Genomic DNA, 19953 nt, shown 5'->3' on the forward strand with positions numbered 1-19953 from the left:
CTGAAGGAAGCCCATGCTGCTTTAATAGCAGCCTTCAGCTATTCTCTGTCATTGGCTCTGGTGTCTCTTGTCTTTGTCTAGAAAATACTACACAGGTTTTCTAAGGGGTCTAGCTTAGTTTAAGGGCTAACAACGCAAAAAAATACCATGGTCAACAAGCTATGTAATGGTACTTTTAGCACTGTGGGTAGGGACAAACTACTGCTGGAAAATGAAATCAGAATCGCCATTAAGCTTGTCAGCAAACATTGGGGGCTGTGAAAATAACCTGGTGGATGGCTTTTTCTGACTTTGGCTTGATAAAACACAGCAGACCAACAGCTGTATGATGTCTTGGCTCCTAACATCATCAATTATTGTGAACACTGAACATCGAGCAACTTGGATTCTGTTCCTCTCAACTCTCCCCCCTGATTCTGGGACCTTGATTTCTTAATGAAATAAAATGTTTACTTTATTCTAAAACAAGGCATTTTAAACCACTGAGTAGCAGCCCACTGTTTCTTCTTAACACACCAGAAATCGGCAGTTTTTCTGTAAAGCAGCTTGTTTCTCCACCATTCATCCGCACAGCTGCAGCCCACCGGCAATCTGGAGCTTGAATGACAGTAGCGCTGCACGGTGTGGGAGTGTGAGCAGCACGTACACAAGAGTGATTGACACTGCTAACAACCAGTCAGAACCCCTACAGAAACAACCAATCACAGCCAAGAGGACTGCCTGGCTCTGATTGGTTGTTTCTGACCGGGAGCGGTGTATTTCAGCCAACAGCAATAGAACAACTGGAAGGAGCCAGACAAGCTTGATGTTTTTTTTTTTTTTCACAAAATATCTGCCTCATATTCTACTGCCAGGACATAGTGGCAGATTTAACAAAAAAGAAACAAAAATACATTTATATAAACGTTACCTACTGCAGCTTTAAAGCCTCTAGATGTAGTCTACCTATTGTGAAGCTCGCCCAAACCTTTCAACGAGCTTTGCGTCACGACTCTTTCTAGGCTGTGGTGACAGCTGTTGTTTGTGCAACTTCTACCACACTCCTTTCACTCAACGTTTTATGAAAGTACTTGAATACATAACTCTGTGAGCAGCAAGACTCTTTAACAATTACCTTTTCTCTTTTACCTTTCTTGTGAAATGTGTCACAGACTGTGGGCTGGACAGCTGCCACCCAACAGTCTTCCTCAAAATTACGTAGGGCCTGACATGGCCACAACAAAATATTTCTGCATAAAAACCCCATGCAGTTGTGTTGTAATACATACAATGAAACTTTGGGGTGACTTCTGAATCGGAAATGAATGAAATATATTGTTGCCAGTCTGAATAATCTACTCAGGCCTGCAGTATAATCTCAAGGTGCCCTGGTGTCTGTTAGCCAATGGAAAGGTCATTATCATAATAGCAGGTTATTCATTTCTCTACCGTAAAGCTTCATACTTATGTAAATGGTCCTGAGCAGTGGGGCTGTCTTTGTCTTGCTATAGGGGGCCCACTGATCTAGTTTTTTTTTTTTCTTCTCCTCCCTACTGCCAGCCTGTCCTCCAGGCTTTGACAGCCCTGAAACCAGCCCTTCTGATCGCATTGGAATAGCTCAAACTATCTGGAGAGCAGGAGAAAGTCAGAGTACGCCTGGGGACAGAGCGCTATCTCACAGTCTGCTGAGAGGAGGGGGGGGGGGATCAGATCTAGGGCAGGGACAATGAAAATACAGCCATGTTTTAGCCCAGCTATCAGCAGCCATGGGCACTGCTTTTGAACCCTCATCCCAAAAAAAAAAAAAAGATGAGAGTAGTAATATCATTTTGTTTCTTGTCAGGGATTTTAATAAGTGATGAGCGTCTGGCTTAGTGGAGTGGAGAAAATGAGTCACTGGTCTCATTTTAGAATGGCTTTCGTGTTGCAATGTTGCTCTAGATGTCTCTGTGTCCCCATTTATTAACAAATCACATAACAGGTGTTTTCCATATGCACCAGTGTTACAGAGGGTTTTGGAAGACAGCGTGCGTGCTTGCTGTTTTATCCAAAGATGGCTCCAGTAAATGAAAATACAATGGTTCAAACTGTTAGCAGCTCACAGTGACCGACTCGACCCTCTGTTTTTTTTCCTGTATTGTCTCTCCATTTAAAACTGCCCAGATAAAGGGATATACTAGTTAAACATGTAGATGAGGAACTGAGGAAAATCAATTTCAGCTCTGCAATGTTTTGGACAGATAAGGCTGTTTTGTCATATTTAGCTTCGAAATTTCCATTAAGCCAAACAGGAGCATGAAATAGATTTCTGCATGAATCCAAGCACCTGCCTGCTGCCCCGTGGTGGAAATTGGCACTTAGGGGAGAAATGGAAGTCCATTGTTGTGTTGTGCCTGCCAGAGGATCCTTAATTAAACTGTCACCTGGAAGTTGAAATGTAATCTCCAGCTCTGTTATCCAAGCCAGAATCATTTGCCTCCACTTTGCTGGTGATGGGCTGCTTGATAATAATGGCTCAGGACCTGATGATGCAGAGGCTATGTTAATGCTCGAGGAATCATTGAGAGCAACCTCAGGAAAAAAAAAAAAAAAAACAGGAACACCTTCAAACTGGAAATTCTCTTGGGTTTTCCTGATTGCATAATTCTGAAAGAATGTATAATGTAATCCTCACAATACTGTTACTACATTCACAGCTTGTTCTGAGACCATTAAACACATATTTCTAAAGGGTAGAGCATCCCGTTTTGTTTCTGTGGAGCAATTCTCATTGTACCCTCCAGTGTTTTTAGATTAGGAGATGCCACCAAGACATCAACTTCTGCAGAGCACCCTGCACCGAGCTGGATCAACGCACGGCAGGTTGCTGGACCAGACAGCGTCCGCCAACGTGTGCTCAGGGCATGTGCGGATCAGCTCACCAGGATCTTCACGGATATTTTCAACCTGTCCTTCACCACAGTAGCTGTGCCAACATCCATCGTACCAGTGCCAAAACATTGCATCCCAACGTTCTGGCACACGTGAAGGATTACCTCACACCCACAATGGACCCAGGCCAGTTTTCCTACTGCAGCAATAGGAGCATAGACGATGCTGTTTCCACAGCACTTGGATTTCTGCTCACTCACCTGCGCGAGTACTGTTTGCTGACTTCAGCTGAGCATTCAACATTGTCTTCCTCTCCAAGTTAGTCACCAAACTTGAAAACTTGGGCACCAGCACCTCCCCTCTGCTACTGGATCATGAGCTTTGTGACTAACAGACCACAGCGTGTGAGGTCAGGCCGCACCTGCTCCACCATAGTCCCACTCAGCACCGGTGTACCATAATGCTGTGTGCTGAGTCCTTTCCTCTACTTCCTCCTTCTCCATGACTGCAGACCTGTGCCTAGATCCAACTCAACATCAAGTTCACAGTGATTGGTCTCTTCAGCATCAACAATGAGACAGCCTACAGGGAAGATGAAGGGCACCTGGCCAAGTGGTGTGCAGATGCCTGCTTCTTAACACCACTGAAACCAAAGAGTTCACTGTGGACTTCAGGGAGGAGAGAAGAGGCACGCATGACCCCATCCGCGTTAGCAGGATGGCCATCAAGAAAGGCTTCAGCTTTGAGTTCCTGGGAACCCACATCTGGAGCTCAGCGGTACCTCTGGGGGACACCAGAGGACCCCGAAGAAGAACCATCTGTCTTCAGCCATCCTGCTGAACTTTTATCATTGTGTGATCAAGAGCATCCTAACAAAGTGTGTCACAGTCTGATACAGGAGCTGCTCTGTGGCAGAGAGCCAAGGACTGCAGCAGGTAGTGAAAACTGCGCAGTGCATCATAGGAACGCTAATCCCTGCCATTGAGAACGTCCAGATAAGGTGCTGTCTAACTCGAGCTCGCAGCATTCTGAAAGACTTCTCTCTCCACCCCCCCACAGCACATGGACTGTTTTTCCTCCTGCCCTCAGGCAGGCACTTCACAACCCTCTGGACAAGGTACACCAAACTGAGGAACAGCTTTTTCCCCAGAGCTGTAACCTTACTGAACTCTGCCCTCCACTGACCACTACCCACCCCCACACCCCTCAACTCCTCATTCCCTCACTGACCAAACACCATCCTCACTACTGGAGCGTAGAACACGCACGCTTTAATCAGTCTGTTCGCACAAAGCTATTTACAGGATGTCACACCAGTTTAGTAACATTAGGTACCTACTGCTTATCGTTTATGTGCTTTTTAATGCTCACTCTATCTGTATTTGCATCACCTAATTTATCATCTGCCTATTTCCTTTATTGTAAATTATAGTGTAGCTCCTGTGTATAGTTTACTTACATTAAATGCACACATCTATAGGTTTTCATCTAATAATACTGTTTTTATGCTATGAAAACATTCTGTATCACAGCTCTTACACATCACACTATTCATACTGAATGCACTTACAGCTGATTGCACTTCTGGTTAGATGCTACACTGCATTTTGTTGCTCTGTACCGGAACAAATGTAATGACAATAAAGGTAAATCTATTCTAATCTAATCTAAACAAAGAGGTGGGACTTTCACTTGCAAATACCTTCAACAATGTTGTTTTCTCAGGAAACATATTTTCAATTGCCTAATGACCAACGTCACGTATAGTTTAAAGAATTTCAACATGCTGCCTTTGATATCACTGTGAATTACTGTTAAATGTTAAATTAGAAAACACCAAAGGTGAAAGATTTCTCAGTTTAGAATATGTACGCATCATAGCAATACTTAGAATGTCGAGTTTTAATGCATAACAATTTATTTTGTTTGATACTGCTTCGTTTACACAGAGCAAACAAATGCAAAAAGTCATGTTTCTCAGAACAAAGACACAAAGAACCCGGTCTTGTTTATTGTATCCTGATGTATCACCCTACTTAGAAATACATGTATGGAGCGTAGTCAATTTCAACATCCGTGGGATGAACTTCAAGTATGCTTAAAGATCAGTATCTTGGCTTGCAAGATTATTCACACCCTTGCAACTGAATCCCATTCTGTCTCATTAAAACCACAAATTTCCATAAATTTTATTGGGATTTTATGGGATTGACTGACAGAAAGTGGTGCATGATCGCTAAGTAGAAGCAAAAGGATACATGCTTTTCAACATTTTCTTTCTTTTTTTATACAAATAAATGTCTGCAAATTGTGGCGCGCATTTGTGTTCAGTCCCTTTTGTTTGGATATCAAGAAAATCCATTGCAGCTTTCCTCCTTCAGAAAATGGAGTCCACCTATGTGATTTAATCTCGATCGTTTGATAGCTGTTTTGTGAAGGCTTCAGATGCTGGGTCATCTAGATGTCATGGATGTGATGAGAAAATGTTTATCTCAGTCATTAGAGACTTGACTTGGACGTGGCCTTCACCGACATCAGACGACTTGGACTTGGGAAAAAAAATAACTTGCGAGCATCCCTGAAGAAAGCTGGTGCTCTGGCTAAAATTGAACTTATCTATAGGCCCGTTTACACTACACCTAAAAACCGAGCCATGCCAAGACCGGTCCGAGCTTGGTCCAGTTAACTGAGATAAATGCAGCCGTTTACACACAAGAGTTATCCCGGTTTTTTGTTCCTTGGTTGCTCCTCGCCCCCTAGTGGCGATCTGCGGTACTACCGCTCTTTGGGATCGAAGGCGGGACCGAGCAAATCAAAATGGCGGCACCCGTAATATTCAGGATGTTATTGTTAGACATAGAGTCGGCTTTTGGGACGTGGATAAGACAAATGAACGTCTAATAAGGATTTACAGACGCAGGAAACAACAACAGACGCTGAGGTTCATAAGCAGAGTCATCACTGGAAACCGTGTGGCACGGTAAGGAAGCTAGTATTATTATGAATGTCTGAAATCTGTCTGAATGGAGTGTGAATCGGGACGTGCAGCCAGACACGCCGGGAAACCCGCTGACAGTCAGCTGACCGTAAGGGGATGACGCGGTCTGCTCATGCGCTCCTCGTTATCAGGGAACCGGGCTAAAAAAAACCAGTCCGAGACCTGGTGGGGAACTGGTCTGCAGTTAGCGCGGTCCGGTTATCGTTAGCGCGGTCTGGTTCAGTCTGCTGACCGTTTACACACAAGAGTTATCTCGGTTACCGAGCTCGGACTGGTCTCGGCTCGGTTAAAAAAGTGTAGTGTAAACGGGCCTTATCTACATGCAGCCCCAGGAAATGGGCTAAATCCTAAGAGTGCATTACTCATCTCGCGTTTAGGTTACTTTCACTTCCGTTCCCTCTCTTTTTGTGACATTTTTAATATTTTACTGCACTTTTGTTTATCGTTCTCTTTCTGTGGGTGGTGTCAAAAGGCACGAGGCCAGCAGTGTTCAGCTCTTCGCTGTAAGAAAGCATAATTAATCAATGCCCGACTGGGTAGTGTGAGGCAGATGGAGTGAGAGCTGAGCTTTGCCTTTTGGCTTTATGCTTGAGGAGAGCCTCATCTCTCGTTATGCAGCCACAAAAAAGCCCCTCTCAAAAAAAAAAGAAAGAAAGAAAGAGAGAAAAAGAGACAACCCTCTAAATCAATTGACTTACAAGGCTCCGCTTACTGTTGCAGGACTGATAACTATAAATACATGACTTTTATTCGCCATGATATGACAGCGCACTGTGGCACAGACTCTCCTGCCATCAGGACTTAGAGTCAATTTCTCTGCCCTTTTCATGTCTCTTTGAATCGAAACGGCGAAGTGCAGACGAAGAGGAGGGGAGGGGGCGGCACTTTCTTATACCGAAAGCCAAGGTAGCTCCATCTGGAAGTTTTGATCTGGAGAACCCTTTTCGGATGCCACCGAGGTCAGAGCTCTCAGATGTAGCTATCTGGTGGGCTGCTGATGAGAACAAAGAGACTGGTTTGATGTGGCGTAGCCCAGTGTCTGCCCCCAAACAAGCAGGATGAAAGCCTGACCTCTAATCCCTCCCTGCTCGTTGCCCTTTTCTCTGGGGCCCGCCGCTGAACAACAAGAAACCATCGGAGAAAATTTGTCGGGGATCTAAACCTTTGTGCTTAAGAAAAGGGTAAAGAACAGTGATGCGCACGCACAATGTACGCCGCGTCCTCGTGGTTATTTCACGGCTTTTAACGTTTTACAGATTGCAAAACTACACTGGCTCGTTAAAGGTTTTGATACAAAGGATTATATTCAAGGTTATAGTGTTTGCAGATGGATAGGAAAAAAAAAACAGCTCTGAATTACCTTTGCGAGCGATGCGGATGCAGTTGATTCTGGATTCCTGAAATACAAAAAAAAAAAAGAGAAAAGAAAGAATATAAAACACAGCCATGAGAGGACACAAAAATATGCAATAAAAGAAATATATGACATGTACCACGGCGTTGAAGCACAGTATATCATCCTGAAACTATGGCACTGGATAAAATTAAATGAATGGATGTGAATATATTTCTCATCCAAAAGGTTGGCAAACATATTAAAGATTACATTTGTTGAAACCACTTTAAATGACACTACAGAGCCTGGAATACGAAGGTGCAACTCAAAAGGACACGTTATCCAACAATATTAGTGAAAAATATCTAGAACCCAAGAGCCGTGGTGAAGTGTGTAAAGAAGATTAGAGTTTTTGCTGAAGGAGAAAAGATGGGAGCTGAAAGAACTAGAGGGTAATTAAAAGGAGGGTTTTAGACCAGTGCCCCACTATGAAAATGAATTAATATTATTCAGATTTCAGCTGATGACATCTCGGCGTTATGAAAAAGACCTTTGTCAAATAACTCTAATGAGATCCAAGACTGTAATCCAATTCCATCCTGCCCCCCCATGGAGGAGATTTATTATCAAATTAAAATTTACAGATGCCAATTCAGGCACTATGGGACAATTATGCTAATTCTTGCCTATTCGGAAATGAGCAAAGAAGCGCTTTTCTTAAACTCCGGTTAAATTGCATTTTGAAATAGCCATTCCACATTAAGCTGATGGACACTTCAAACATGCTTTTAATTCGGTGTTTTAATCTGCAAATTCACAGCCACACGCCGTCTGCTGTGACAGCCAGAAGTTTACATACACTCATTATGGCTGCGAAGGGCATTTTCATGTTAGGCTTTAAAATGATCAGTTTGAACTTTTGGTCTGGAACGACCAAACAACTTCAATATTAAAAGGGGGGAAAAAAACCAAATCAGTTGGACAAAGTAGATTTTACAACAAAAAAAAAATTGCACACTGTCTATTAAAGTCAGGGCATTTAAAAATGTTCATGATAGCCTGTTTTATTAATTTTAAAATAAACTTTCCAAATGGACAAGCAAAATCCTTCCTATGCCAGGATGATTCCAGATGAGTCCAGCTTCAATACACTGCAGCAACAGTCAAACATGGTGGTGCTACCATCATCCAGAGGGTCTCTTCCACTGCTTGTAGTAAAGGTGTTTTGTATAAAATGGATGCAATATCAAAAAGGAGAGCAAACTCCAAACTGTGCTTCAACTCAAATCATCTGGTAAAGGGTTGAAGCATTGACGCTAATGGCTTTTGAGTGGTAACAGATTATAAGTAGAGCAAACATCTGACCTTCTAAAAGGTGTTTTAGGAGAGTAACTAGCTACTGCTTTTTATTGGTTGATATTGTCCAACACGACTTTCTGTTTTACAGGGGAATCATTTCTGTAGTTTTAATTGTTAAATTACCGTTATATTCTTCCACTGGTTCTGTTTGTGTGTGAATGAATGCAGGCCTTTTCAAAATCTTAAGACTGGAGAAAAAAATACAAGTTTTTGCCTTTCACACTTCTGAATAATAACCTGTTTTATTTTAAAAGCTGAACTTGAAAAATTTTAAAAAGAAATTAAGGACACAATAAAGAAAATGTAAAATTAACTGAAAATCACTTTTTAACTCATGCAGGCTCTCAGCTATATAAAAGTTTAAGTTTAACCCTAAAACTAAAAGTGCAACAAAATTAATCAGCACTGAGGAGTCCCACTGTGCTTTTTAAAAAGAAATCTTGCGTAGGAATGCTTGACAAGAGTGTTTTCAAGGTGGCTTTATGGAGAGAATCTATAGTCTGAAACTGAAAAACACATTTTTTTTAAAACTACATAATTTCCTAAATACTTCAATACAACAAGGGAGTTTTTTTTCAGTAGTAAGTCATTTATCTGATGTGTGTTGCTGAACGGCGCCATTGTTCAGTTCAAAGACCTGCACAGATGAGGACCCTCAGCCAAGAGGGATGCCCATTGCAACATCTCCATTTAGCCCTCTCTGCCCAACGAGGAGCTCCATTGTTCCACAGAGATACAGTGAACTTGTTTTCTCCCCAAGGAAAACCATCTGAAAATATAGGCCTAAAAGCAACGTGTTCAGAACTGAATATGAGCGTAAGCACACCGAGGCTCTTTAAATAGCCCGATTTTCAATGTATTCAAACTGTTAACTGAAACATCCCTTGTTTAAGTTTGCAGTCCAACTTTTCTTTACCTGCCTTTATTATGCAACTGCAATGTATTTTTTTCTCTGCTATGTTTTCTTTTCTGAGGTTCTGTTCATGTGCAGCACTTTCAATCGTCTTGTCTCTGAAATGTGCTATACAAACAAACTTGCCTTGGCTAGAAGAAAAACGCCCTCTGATCATGATCTGCGTGAAAAACCTCACCTGTGGAACCTCCCCGTCATGCCAGTAACAGTGAAAGCCAGCAGGAGTGTCCAGATGAAAAAAAGAAAAAATTCTCATCAGAGAACTGAACCTTTTTTTTTTTTATCTTTTTGGTATGAAGGGGTAGGTTTGTGGCATGGAAACAGACATGGCCTTTGAAGATGACTTAAATGATTCTCAATGTGTCCAAGCTTGCCATTGACGGCACCCTGCAAGAGGCTTTGGTTGTGAATCTCAACATGCTGCCACATTCAAAGACAGATAGCCTTTTGCCTTTTGCCATCAGGGTGTAAATGCCTGACAGAAAATAACATGAAAGACGGATTTCTGCACAGAGCTTGACTTTTAAGGCAATGGTCTTAAACTTTTGATCAAATAGAGAGTAGCCTGTTAGAGTTTAAAAGCAGTTTTGTTTTGTTTTAATTGCATTTTGCTTAAGGTTACATTTGACCAGTGGAACATGCAAATATCTGTAATTTCTTCCACGATCTTGAGCTGTTGTTATTTTGCAGTGTATGTTCAGGTAGTTTAAAATCTTGCAACAAAGTTAGTAGCTCAGTCCAGACTTTCCTCATGAAAGACAATTTTGATCAAACGCAAACAGCGACATTCTAAATATTTAAAGTGAAAAACAGCTCTATCTGACATAATAATATCAATCTGTAATCATCAGATTTCTTATGAATGCTTTTTAAAATGAGCAATAATAACTACAAAAACAGAAACAACAAAATATGAATACTGTCTGACCTGCCACCTGATGTAATGAAAAATTTAGTGTTCCCTAAGATCATAATACTCCCTAGCCCTACCCTAAACATGAGAACGATAACATAAACATATTAACTTATCAAAGAAAGTGAACAAAACAATCCTAGAAGTGATTTTGATATAAAAAGCAGACTAACAATAATGTCATTATTAAAGTCCAATCCAATTTTATTTTTAAAGCACTTCAAATGACCAAAGGGACCAAAGTGCTGTACAGAATAATATAAAAACATTTAAAACGTTAAAATGCTATAGTAAGATTATGTATGTTTACACAAAGGGAATTAAAATAGGTATTTGAAAGGGGAAAAAAAGTACCTTCACAGAAAATAAGTGCTTTCTAATGCTTGGGTATGCTTTAAAATCAAACATGAATAAAACTTATTAGGTCCAACAGTTAATTGCAGTTGGTTTTTTTGTTTTTTTGGGGGGGGGGGGGGGTGTTATGGTTAAGCTTCTGCAGTGTATTTCCATGTCTCTTAATTTCTCCAGATTAAAAAAAAAAAAAACATTTTAATTAACAATCATTAATCCTATTCTTTGAAAGGGCAACTCTGAAAAGCTGAGTTTGAGCTTTTAAAGCTTAATTATATAAACCAGTTTTCTTTGGGGGAGAAAAAAAAAAACATAAATTGATTCATCTAATTCTGCCTCCAAAGCAGTTGCAATCAGTCATACATTCAGTTATTACAGGCTTTGGCGAACTAAGACACATACATTGTCAGCTATTTACTGCAGTAAATAAATAAGCTGCCGTGATGGATAGAGGCAAATTCTGTAAAACGGGCACCTAAATCAATGCATGAGAGCTCAGCAGAAGAGTAAACTGGCCAGGTTCAGGCTGTCAAACATACATCACATGTCTCTGAGCGCGGTGCCAGTCATGCCGAGGGGCTACTGGTTCCTGGCAGCTCGAGATACAAAACACAAAGGCCAGTGCACAGCACAGGGCTTCACAGCACACAGTTTGTGTGTGTGTGTGTGTGTGTGTGTGTGTGTGTGTGTGTGTGTGTGTGTGTGTGTGTGTGTGTGTGTGTGTGTGTGTGTGCTAGTGGGTAAAGCTGGGAGATAAAACTTTCAGTGTTGCAGATTCCGATGCTGTGTCCTGCAAAGCAAAAGTCGGTTATTTTTATATTGTTGTGATCAATCAGTTGCAGCAATTATGCAGGTTTCACAGTTTGACATAATGGCAGGGTTAAAAAATGGCAAATATTCTGGGTCCGACGCATCCAACAAAGACGACAGGTCTGTAAGGCGATGTGTTGCAGTGTTTGCACTCCCCAAAGGTAAACAAACAAAACAAAAACTAAGCACACAAATACTGATTTAATGAGGAACAAAATTAAGGGGCCTGACAATTCAGCTTGCATTTTAATGAGGAGGTCAGGGTGCAGAAACCTGGAGTGATTATCAAATCTGACACATCAGAACAACTCTGCTGCACAGAAAGAGCTTAGTCAGAATCAGAGGTTTTTGAAATTCACACAATACTTTTAAGATGTTTACATTTAAAAAAAAAAAGGACTGCTGGTGGAAGAAAGAGATTCACCAAACATATGAGAAACTTAAAGGGACAGTGTGTAACTAATTTGGCTTTTTACTAGCAAAAATCACATATTGCTTTCATAATAACATATTCTGCTAAAGTCTAATAACAATCGCATCAAAAATATGATCGTTCTCATAGCTTAGAATGGGTATTTTATAAATACATGTTTGGCAGTGCACCCAACAGAAGACGCCGTGTTGCATCACCATTTTTGATTTCAGAAGCCGAAAGGGGAAAAAACTTGTCAGCCTTACGCGTTTTCCCTGTCTGTCGTCTTTATGAACACGTGTTGTCTGTAGAGTATAAACGCGTTAACACATAACATTTATGATAACACTCTGGGGTGGAAGCTACCAAAGCTTGTGGACATAGTGTATTTTTTGGTGCTTAAAAATGAATGCTTGGAAAGATGTAAAAAGCTTGTAGAAATGGGAGATTATTTAGAGTTGGGTTTATTTTGAATTAATACTTGTGTCCAGTCCTGACCTGGATGGTTATTTACGAGACAGTTTTCCAAGCCATGCTCATTAAATGGGTTGCCGTTGTTAAATCACAGGCAGTAGACCAACAGAAGGTATTGTGAGTAGAGATTTGTCGGGTACTATTGATACCAGTCATTTGAAAACGTCATGACGAGTAACCCGAGCTGACACCTGAAATTGGATTGGGACGTCAGTGCTTTTGTTTTTATGAAAATCGGTTTGCTAATTAAATGTATTCATTTCAGCTGGAATACATCATGGCTTTAACTGGGGTCATAATGCTTATGTGAAACAAATTTAACTCATAATTTAATGACTGTTTTTCCTTCCTTTTTTCTTTTGTTTTGTTTTAGAGGTATTTCTTGTTTAGGATAATATCCCTCTTTACAACTATTTAAAATCCATCTCTTCATTCTAGGTTATATACTAAAAAATAGTGCGATCTGTCACAATATAAACGAAATATAAAAGAAATTGAATTTGCTAAGCAGCATGTGCGTCAGGGCCAAGACCTTTGCCCACGACTGCTGTAAACGCAGCCATCTGTGAAGTTTTCACTTGTGTCTCTTTGACTATTCGAATTTTCTCAGTTGCAGGTTCCGTGATTTTTTATTTTTTCCCCCCTTTCTTTTCTAAGCCTAGTATGGGACATAAAGTCCCACAGACAGGGCTTGGTGGCTCATCCCCACCAGTATCATCTTTTTTTTCACCTCAGTGGAGAAGCACATGGAGGGAAGTGCAGTGTGAGCACTTCACAGAACTAGTCTGCTAAGCATGGGATTAGATAGCGGACGCCTGGCTTTACCAGCGGATGGGATTATGTTTTGTTTGGCCTGGCAGGGGGCCAGCATTCTTGACCCATGGTGCCAAATCATACAGCCAACATTGTCTCCAGTCGTTCAAATGCTGCAAAGTACAGTTTCATTCAGGGCTGAAATATTGCTGCTGCTGCTGCACTGAAATAATCTTCCATGAGGAACAACAGACACACACACACACGTTGTGAGTGTGAAGTTATCATTCAGAAGCATTTGAGTTTGTGGTAGTGAAAGCACACCCAACAGGTTGTTTCTTCTGTTAAAAGTTACACGAGGAAACAAACGGTGACATGTCGTGGCAAGCCTGCGAACAACATGGTCTGCAGTAGTTTGAAACGGTGAAACAGATTCATAAAGTGTGTAAATCTGGTAATTAAACTGTTAACAAACCAGCCAATCATACACCTTGGCACTTTTCTCTGTTAATAGTGTTATTAACATTTGAGAGCCATCGTTTTTCACCTCACAGAGTCGTCTGACAGCGGTCACATCCGAGTGTTTCTGAAACAGTCAATTAAAAACAGATGGTGATGTTTGGCTCATGCCGTGTGTTTGGACCGGGAGTGTTCCAGCTATTGCTAAATGGTCAGTGTTGTTTTGGGTTTTTCTACTGGTCCTCTAGGTGTAATTACACTCTGCAGGACTTTTCACATCTTAGTATTGTGCTGACAAAAAAATCAGTCCAAACTAACATAATTCCAGTTTGAAAGTTGTTAAATATAAAGCTTCCCCTCAGGCATGGGGCGATATATATTTTTGACATTTATAATTGCAAATTAATTTATGACATAATTTTACTAAGTGATAAGACCAAAGAAATAAACAATTCATGACATGTTGCAAAAAAAAGTTTTTTGGCCAATTCTGATGTATACTTTCAATAACAAAATAAAATAAAAAAAAATTCTACCTGGTAAAAAAAAAAAAAAGCCACAAGTTCACTTTTGCTGTACAAATATTGGTTTTCAACTAAGAATCGAAGCCCCTTAAAACACTCTTCAATGCCATTCACAGTGATAGAGGCAGCTTTAGCTATCCTATCTGTGTGTGTGTGTGTGTGTGTGTGTGGGGGGGGGGGGGGGGGGGGCAGATCATCCGCTATTCCCATATAACATAGAAAGGATTCCTGGATCAATGTGTGCTTCTGTGCATTTTATGTCTCTGCGCTGTCTTCTCTAACCCCTAATTACAAATGTAAACTGTTGTGGCTGAAAATAGCAGGATCATATATGTTGCCTTATACCCACTTTCTTACCCTAGTCATCCTGGGTTGAAGCAACATATTAAGGTGGATTAAGGTTAGGTTGGGAAATAATATTCATTTCCATCAAAAAGAGGATAGAAAAAAATTAAAAACTGGAAAGTGCAGCATTGGAAGCGACCAAATTTATCTTTTCATTTTAATGCACTGTAAAGCAGCAGGATTTTCAGTGGTATTCCTCAGATTTGGACTCTGTATTGATAGATACCTGTTCTCTAATTATTCTGACAGGTATTGAGGACATATTACTCTGATCAGAAGAACCCTTCCTAAAATCATTGTCTTCTCGTGTCAGCAGTGATTACCTTTTTTTTTTTAAAAAGCATGCAGCCATAAATGCTTTGCATGCAAATAACCTCAGATATAAGTAATCTTCTGCAAATATACTGTATCTGAAAGAACAGATTTCCAGCTCAATATGAACTTTATGGAGAGGTTTATTTTCAGTGTAGGGGCCTAGAATACATCCTTGAGTCTCAGGCAAGCTGCAGAACTAGGTGTGCAGCAAAGAGTTGTGTTGTTAAACACTGGCAACAGGGTGGCTGGGAGCACATCACTTTTTTTTTGTACCTTTGGCTCTTCAAACAAGGCAAACTCCCTTCTGAAAAACATTAGGGACTCACATTTTGCTGAAAGTAACAGAACATAGAGCAGAAGAACTAGTGGAAACTTATTTTCTTGTACAAACCATTCCCGAAACTGTTTAGGACAAAATAATAGAAAAAGCTGCCAGCTACCACACATGCTTAGTTCTGTCAAGAGTGAAGCAAATGTGGGGTTCCCTCACAATCTATGGGAGTGAGATTCCTCCCAGTTCCCCCCGAGAAAGCTGCCATGAATAAATAGTGGGAGCTAACGAGCAACTTCCTTCAACAATCTAAACTGCATGTCAGGTTATGGTGGCTTAAAAAAAAATATTGATATTTTGGACCTGCAACCAGAAAACTCCTAGATGTTAACCCACTTCACCTGTAGTTAGTCCTGGATGGGGAAAAGGGAATCCAACAAATTGAGATCTGCTCCAAGCACCAAAATGAAAGTCCCAGTGAGTCAGGGTTTGGTACAGAAGTTGTAAAAAAAAAAAAAAAATGAAACACTGTAAATATTGACTATACTAGCAAATAAATGCACTTGCAAAGAATAAAATGTTTTAACTGTTCTTCAGCACAGAAACATAAAAACATCAAACATCAAAATATGTTAAAGCCACATAACACTTACCATTATTTTATTACTGCAAAAACCTTTCGCTATCGATGTCAATTTCCACTGTCTGTACATTAAAAACGGCCATATTCCTAACTTTTTTTTCTGCACCTTTGCCCACTTATGTTTAAGTGATCGCGTCACCAAGGTAGGGGCTTTTCTTGTGATGGAATTTGGAAAGGTAATGTGGCATCCCCCGAGGAACGTCTGAGGGGATTTATCTGCCCACAAAACAATGATGTAAGGAAACAGTTTTGGACTGGAACTGAGAGGCGCATGAAGTACATTTTGTACCTTCAGTAATCGCAGCTAGTCAGAGCTTCTCCATGCTGCATGCACATACTTCCCTTTCCAGAAATGTTTTGTTTGCGAAGAATCAAAAGCAGGGGGGTATACGCATACATACAGCCTGCTTTCAGTCCAAAAATCTCTCTAGCAGCACAAATACTCACTCAGGGGTTGTGATCTCAGACAATGGCAACTATCCTGCAGCTTTAACCACAGGATTAGAGCTGCAAATAACAGACACTTATCCAAAATGGCCCTCCACTGGAATTGCTTTAAACACTTATGCTTACAGCTTGATGATCAAATGCTGTCGAATCTGTCAGCATCTCTGGCCGGCGTCTCCTCACTCACCCCTTTGAAGTTGCTCATGGCCTGGAAGTAGACCAGGTAGCTCTTGTGCGGGTCCAGCGGGCTGTTCCAGTAGCCGTTGTACGTGTGGTTGTCTCCGACGGTGAAGGGACTGGCCTCTGGCAGGCTGCTGGGCGGCAGCTCGGCTGTGTAGTAGTGCGGCGTGCCCCGGGCCTGGGCCTCACCATGAGACGTGGGCAACGGGAAGCACTCCTGAAGCCCCAGCTCCCTCTTCACTTTCTTCCCAGTTTCCTCTTCAACCACAACCTGGTATGTGCTGCAAACAGAGCGGATATGCAACTTCAATAGACCATGGTATTAAAAGAGTACTACGCGTTGGTTTGAGGGGATCCCCTCACCTGACCGGCGCTCCTCTGCCCTGAGCGGGGCGCAGCAGCACAGTAATTGTACTCTCCGTCTCACTTAAAGGTGACGGCATGTCTCCATAATCAAATGTAGGCGCTGAAAACACACACAAAAGGGACATATTTAGGGTTTGAGTGTCAAAGACAACTCACAAAGTTACATCTGTCCCATTACACAAACCTGGACGTATTTCGTACACTGCAAAAACAGAACTAAAAATGAGTCAATTCTTCTTGAAATGAGTGCATTTGTCCTTGATTTGAGCAGGTAAATAAGATGATTTGCCAATGGAATAAGATTTTTCCACTTAAAATAGGAACAGTTCATCTCCATCATCTTATTTCAAGAGCAGGATGTCTAATTTTCTAATTTTAGGGGCAAGGATGCTAAGCATGCTTAGCACATTTCTGTCCAGGAGACTTTAAGCTCCTAAATGAAATTAAGTTCAACCAACTGCCTTCAAAAGTCACTTAAACAGGGTGACACGTGTGTAGTTTTTTTCTCAGTGTAAATGTAGCTGAACTGTTAGGGCCTCAGAGGTTTGATAGAGAACGGCTGAGAACAAACGGCATCACGAAGACCAAAGGAACAAAGCGGACCGCTTCTTTGATAAAAGGTATGGAGAAGTTTAGAGCAGGGAAGTTCAAAGCAAGACGTCTGAAGCAGTTTTTAAAGCCCAAGGTTGAAGCAGCTCACAGTTCACTGTTCAATCTATCATCTAGGAATGGAAAGAGCATGGCACAAATACAAAATCAGGAAGACATGTCAGTCCACCTAAAAGAACAGCTTGGGTGAGGAGAGTATTAATCTGGCGAGCAGCCAAGAGGTCCCGGGTACCACGGCGAGGGGAGGAGCTGCAGGGATCCACAGCTTAGATGAGAAAATCTGCTGCCAGGAGTACTTCTAGTCTTCAATCTACACTTCATGGAAAAGTAACAATAATAAAACCGGTTGATGAAGTTAGTTTGTTGAGATGAAGACAAAACCAAACCGTCTGGCTTGGCTAACCCCCCCTAAGAAAAAACATTTCCACAGACATGGTGGGGGTGGTGTCATGCTGCTGGGACAAGGGAGCTGATTAGAGTGCAGGAGAAAATGGACGGAGCTAAATACAGAGCAACCCTGTAAACAAAGCTGTCAAGAGTCTGCAGCAGACCTGAGACTGGGGCAGATGTTCTCCTTTCAGCAGGACAACCGCCCTAAAATACAGCCAGAGTTACAATGAAAGGGCATATTCATATGTTAGAATGATACAGCCAAAAACTGGAAAATATTTTAGCTTTTTTTTTTTTTTTAACAGAGAACAGGTAAACAAAAAAATACTCTCCAGACTTGTAAAGCTGGTGCAGATGTACCCTAAATGACGCGCAGCTATAACTGCAGCATAAGACGCCTCTATGAAGTATTGATTCGTGGGGGCGGAATACATTTGCATGTCACACTTCTCCGGATTTATATTCGCAGCAGAATTGAAAACCCTTTGTGTGCTTTCCCTTCCCCTTCATAATTATGCGTCACGTTGTGTCGACCTATCACACACGATCCCAGCTCAATGCATTGAAGTTCGTGGTATGGGACCAAATGTAAGAAAGTTAAAGGGGTTTGAATAAATACGCTATCCTTTACAGTGCTCATTAAGGTAGCACTAATTCAACTGCACCTTTGATTTTTTTCCCCCACCTGAACAACAATGACTTGGACTAGTAGCAGCAGAATGCCTACTCCTGTTTTTTGTTTTTTTTTTCAGCACGGAGACAAAACATTTATATAACACCCAACACCCACAATCTCATTTCGAACACGATACTCGAATTCCCCTTCCAGTTGTCTTGGACACAGCGCCAATTAAAAATCACAGGAGTGAGGCTAAATTGAATGGCTTTCTCATTTGAAGGGATTTGGCTAAAGTCGCGCTCCTCCCCGGAGATGTTGTGGCACATTTCTCTTTAATATCAGCAGTCAATTAGTAAGGGGGAAGCAGAGCAAACTATTCATGAGGCATAGATAATTATCGAATTAAAAAGCGGTTTGCTAATACTGCAGCAGAATGGAGCCGACATCAATTACGGCCCGGCGTTCCTTTAAAAGAAAACCGGGCGTGCGTTTGTTGACGTTGAGGTAGAACGGCAGCAAAAAAAAAAAAACAGTTTGAAGCCTGCTGCCAGGTCCAGTCTGTCTGAGGGATATTAGTGCATCAGCCACGGCAGAGCGCGTCGCTGAATGTATAAGTGCACGGGCGAACGAGGGGATGTGTGCAGGCAGGTTCTCTGCGGTGGGTATTGTTTAAAGATGCTGACAGTAGTGGCTGCTGAAGGTGTTCAGTGTTTGCTAGCTGTCAGCGCAGATTTAGGAGACGTTCAGTGTAAGCGAACGCTCTGCACTGTGGGCCGCCGAAGCAGGAAGATGATGATCTGCAAAGTCTTTTGAACTCTATCCGTGGTCTGGCGTGGTGCCAGAAGTCTCTCTGCTACGCAGCCAATAGGCCCGAATGGTGCGTTTAATCTATAATACACAGCCTGAACGTACCTGTAAAGAGATATGGGCTAAAAAAAAAAAAAGGAGAAGGTATGAGTGACTGAGGCTACGGTTTGCTCCGCTGAGGAGCGATCCTACCTTTTGCCCGGTGAAAATGCATCAAAAGGAAACAGCAACAGAAAAGCTGGATTCCTACCACTAATAAGCTCAGACTCCTAGATTTGGCATTCAGGTCTCAGGAATGTACTGTATTTTTCTTCGTACACTGCACACAGCATCTTTCCCTCTGTGGTGGTTCTCCGTCGTCTATGACTTAATATATATCCTGTGGACAGTGATGAGACAGCGTCTGGCAAGTTTGGAGAAGTGATAAAATATGAGTCCTCCACTGCAGGAGTGTCTGTTTATCCTCGGTGGATGAGCAACACCGAGGTTGAAAGAGAGTGATCCCAAAATCTGTATCATAGAATGTGGTGAAAGAAATCTTATATACGGGTATATACAGCTGTGGATAAAAGATGCATGTTGCTCGTGGATTTAAGACATGAAGCCGAAGAGAAGGCGCTTTACAGTGCAGTACCAATGATGATCACTAGGGCTGCATCTGGTGGAACAAAACCTGTTCAAATAACAGCAATTTTCCCTAAATATGGGTTCCAAAAGTTTTGGGGAAGCATCCTGTTGAAGGGGTCGAATCTCAGGCTCTTTTATTCTCTCTCAGCAGTGAATTCAAAAAGTAGCGCATTATTCTCCAT

The 19953-nt window shown here is 41.6% G+C and overlaps 1 protein-coding gene across 1 annotated transcript in view; it reads right to left on the bottom strand.

Annotated features, from left to right (window-relative positions):
- LOC105932440 (receptor-type tyrosine-protein phosphatase U) overlaps positions 1 to 19953 on the bottom strand; it is a 127573-nt gene that overhangs the window by 84285 nt on the left and 23335 nt on the right. The window contains 3 exon segments of the mRNA XM_036132112.1: positions 7209 to 7245; positions 16361 to 16634; positions 16717 to 16819. Of these exon segments, the coding sequence (XP_035988005.1) occupies positions 7209 to 7245; positions 16361 to 16634; positions 16717 to 16819 (414 nt within the window).

This window comes from Fundulus heteroclitus, chromosome 3 (genome assembly GCF_011125445.2).
Source record: "Fundulus heteroclitus isolate FHET01 chromosome 3, MU-UCD_Fhet_4.1, whole genome shotgun sequence".
Lineage (NCBI taxonomy): Eukaryota > Metazoa > Chordata > Actinopteri > Cyprinodontiformes > Fundulidae > Fundulus > Fundulus heteroclitus.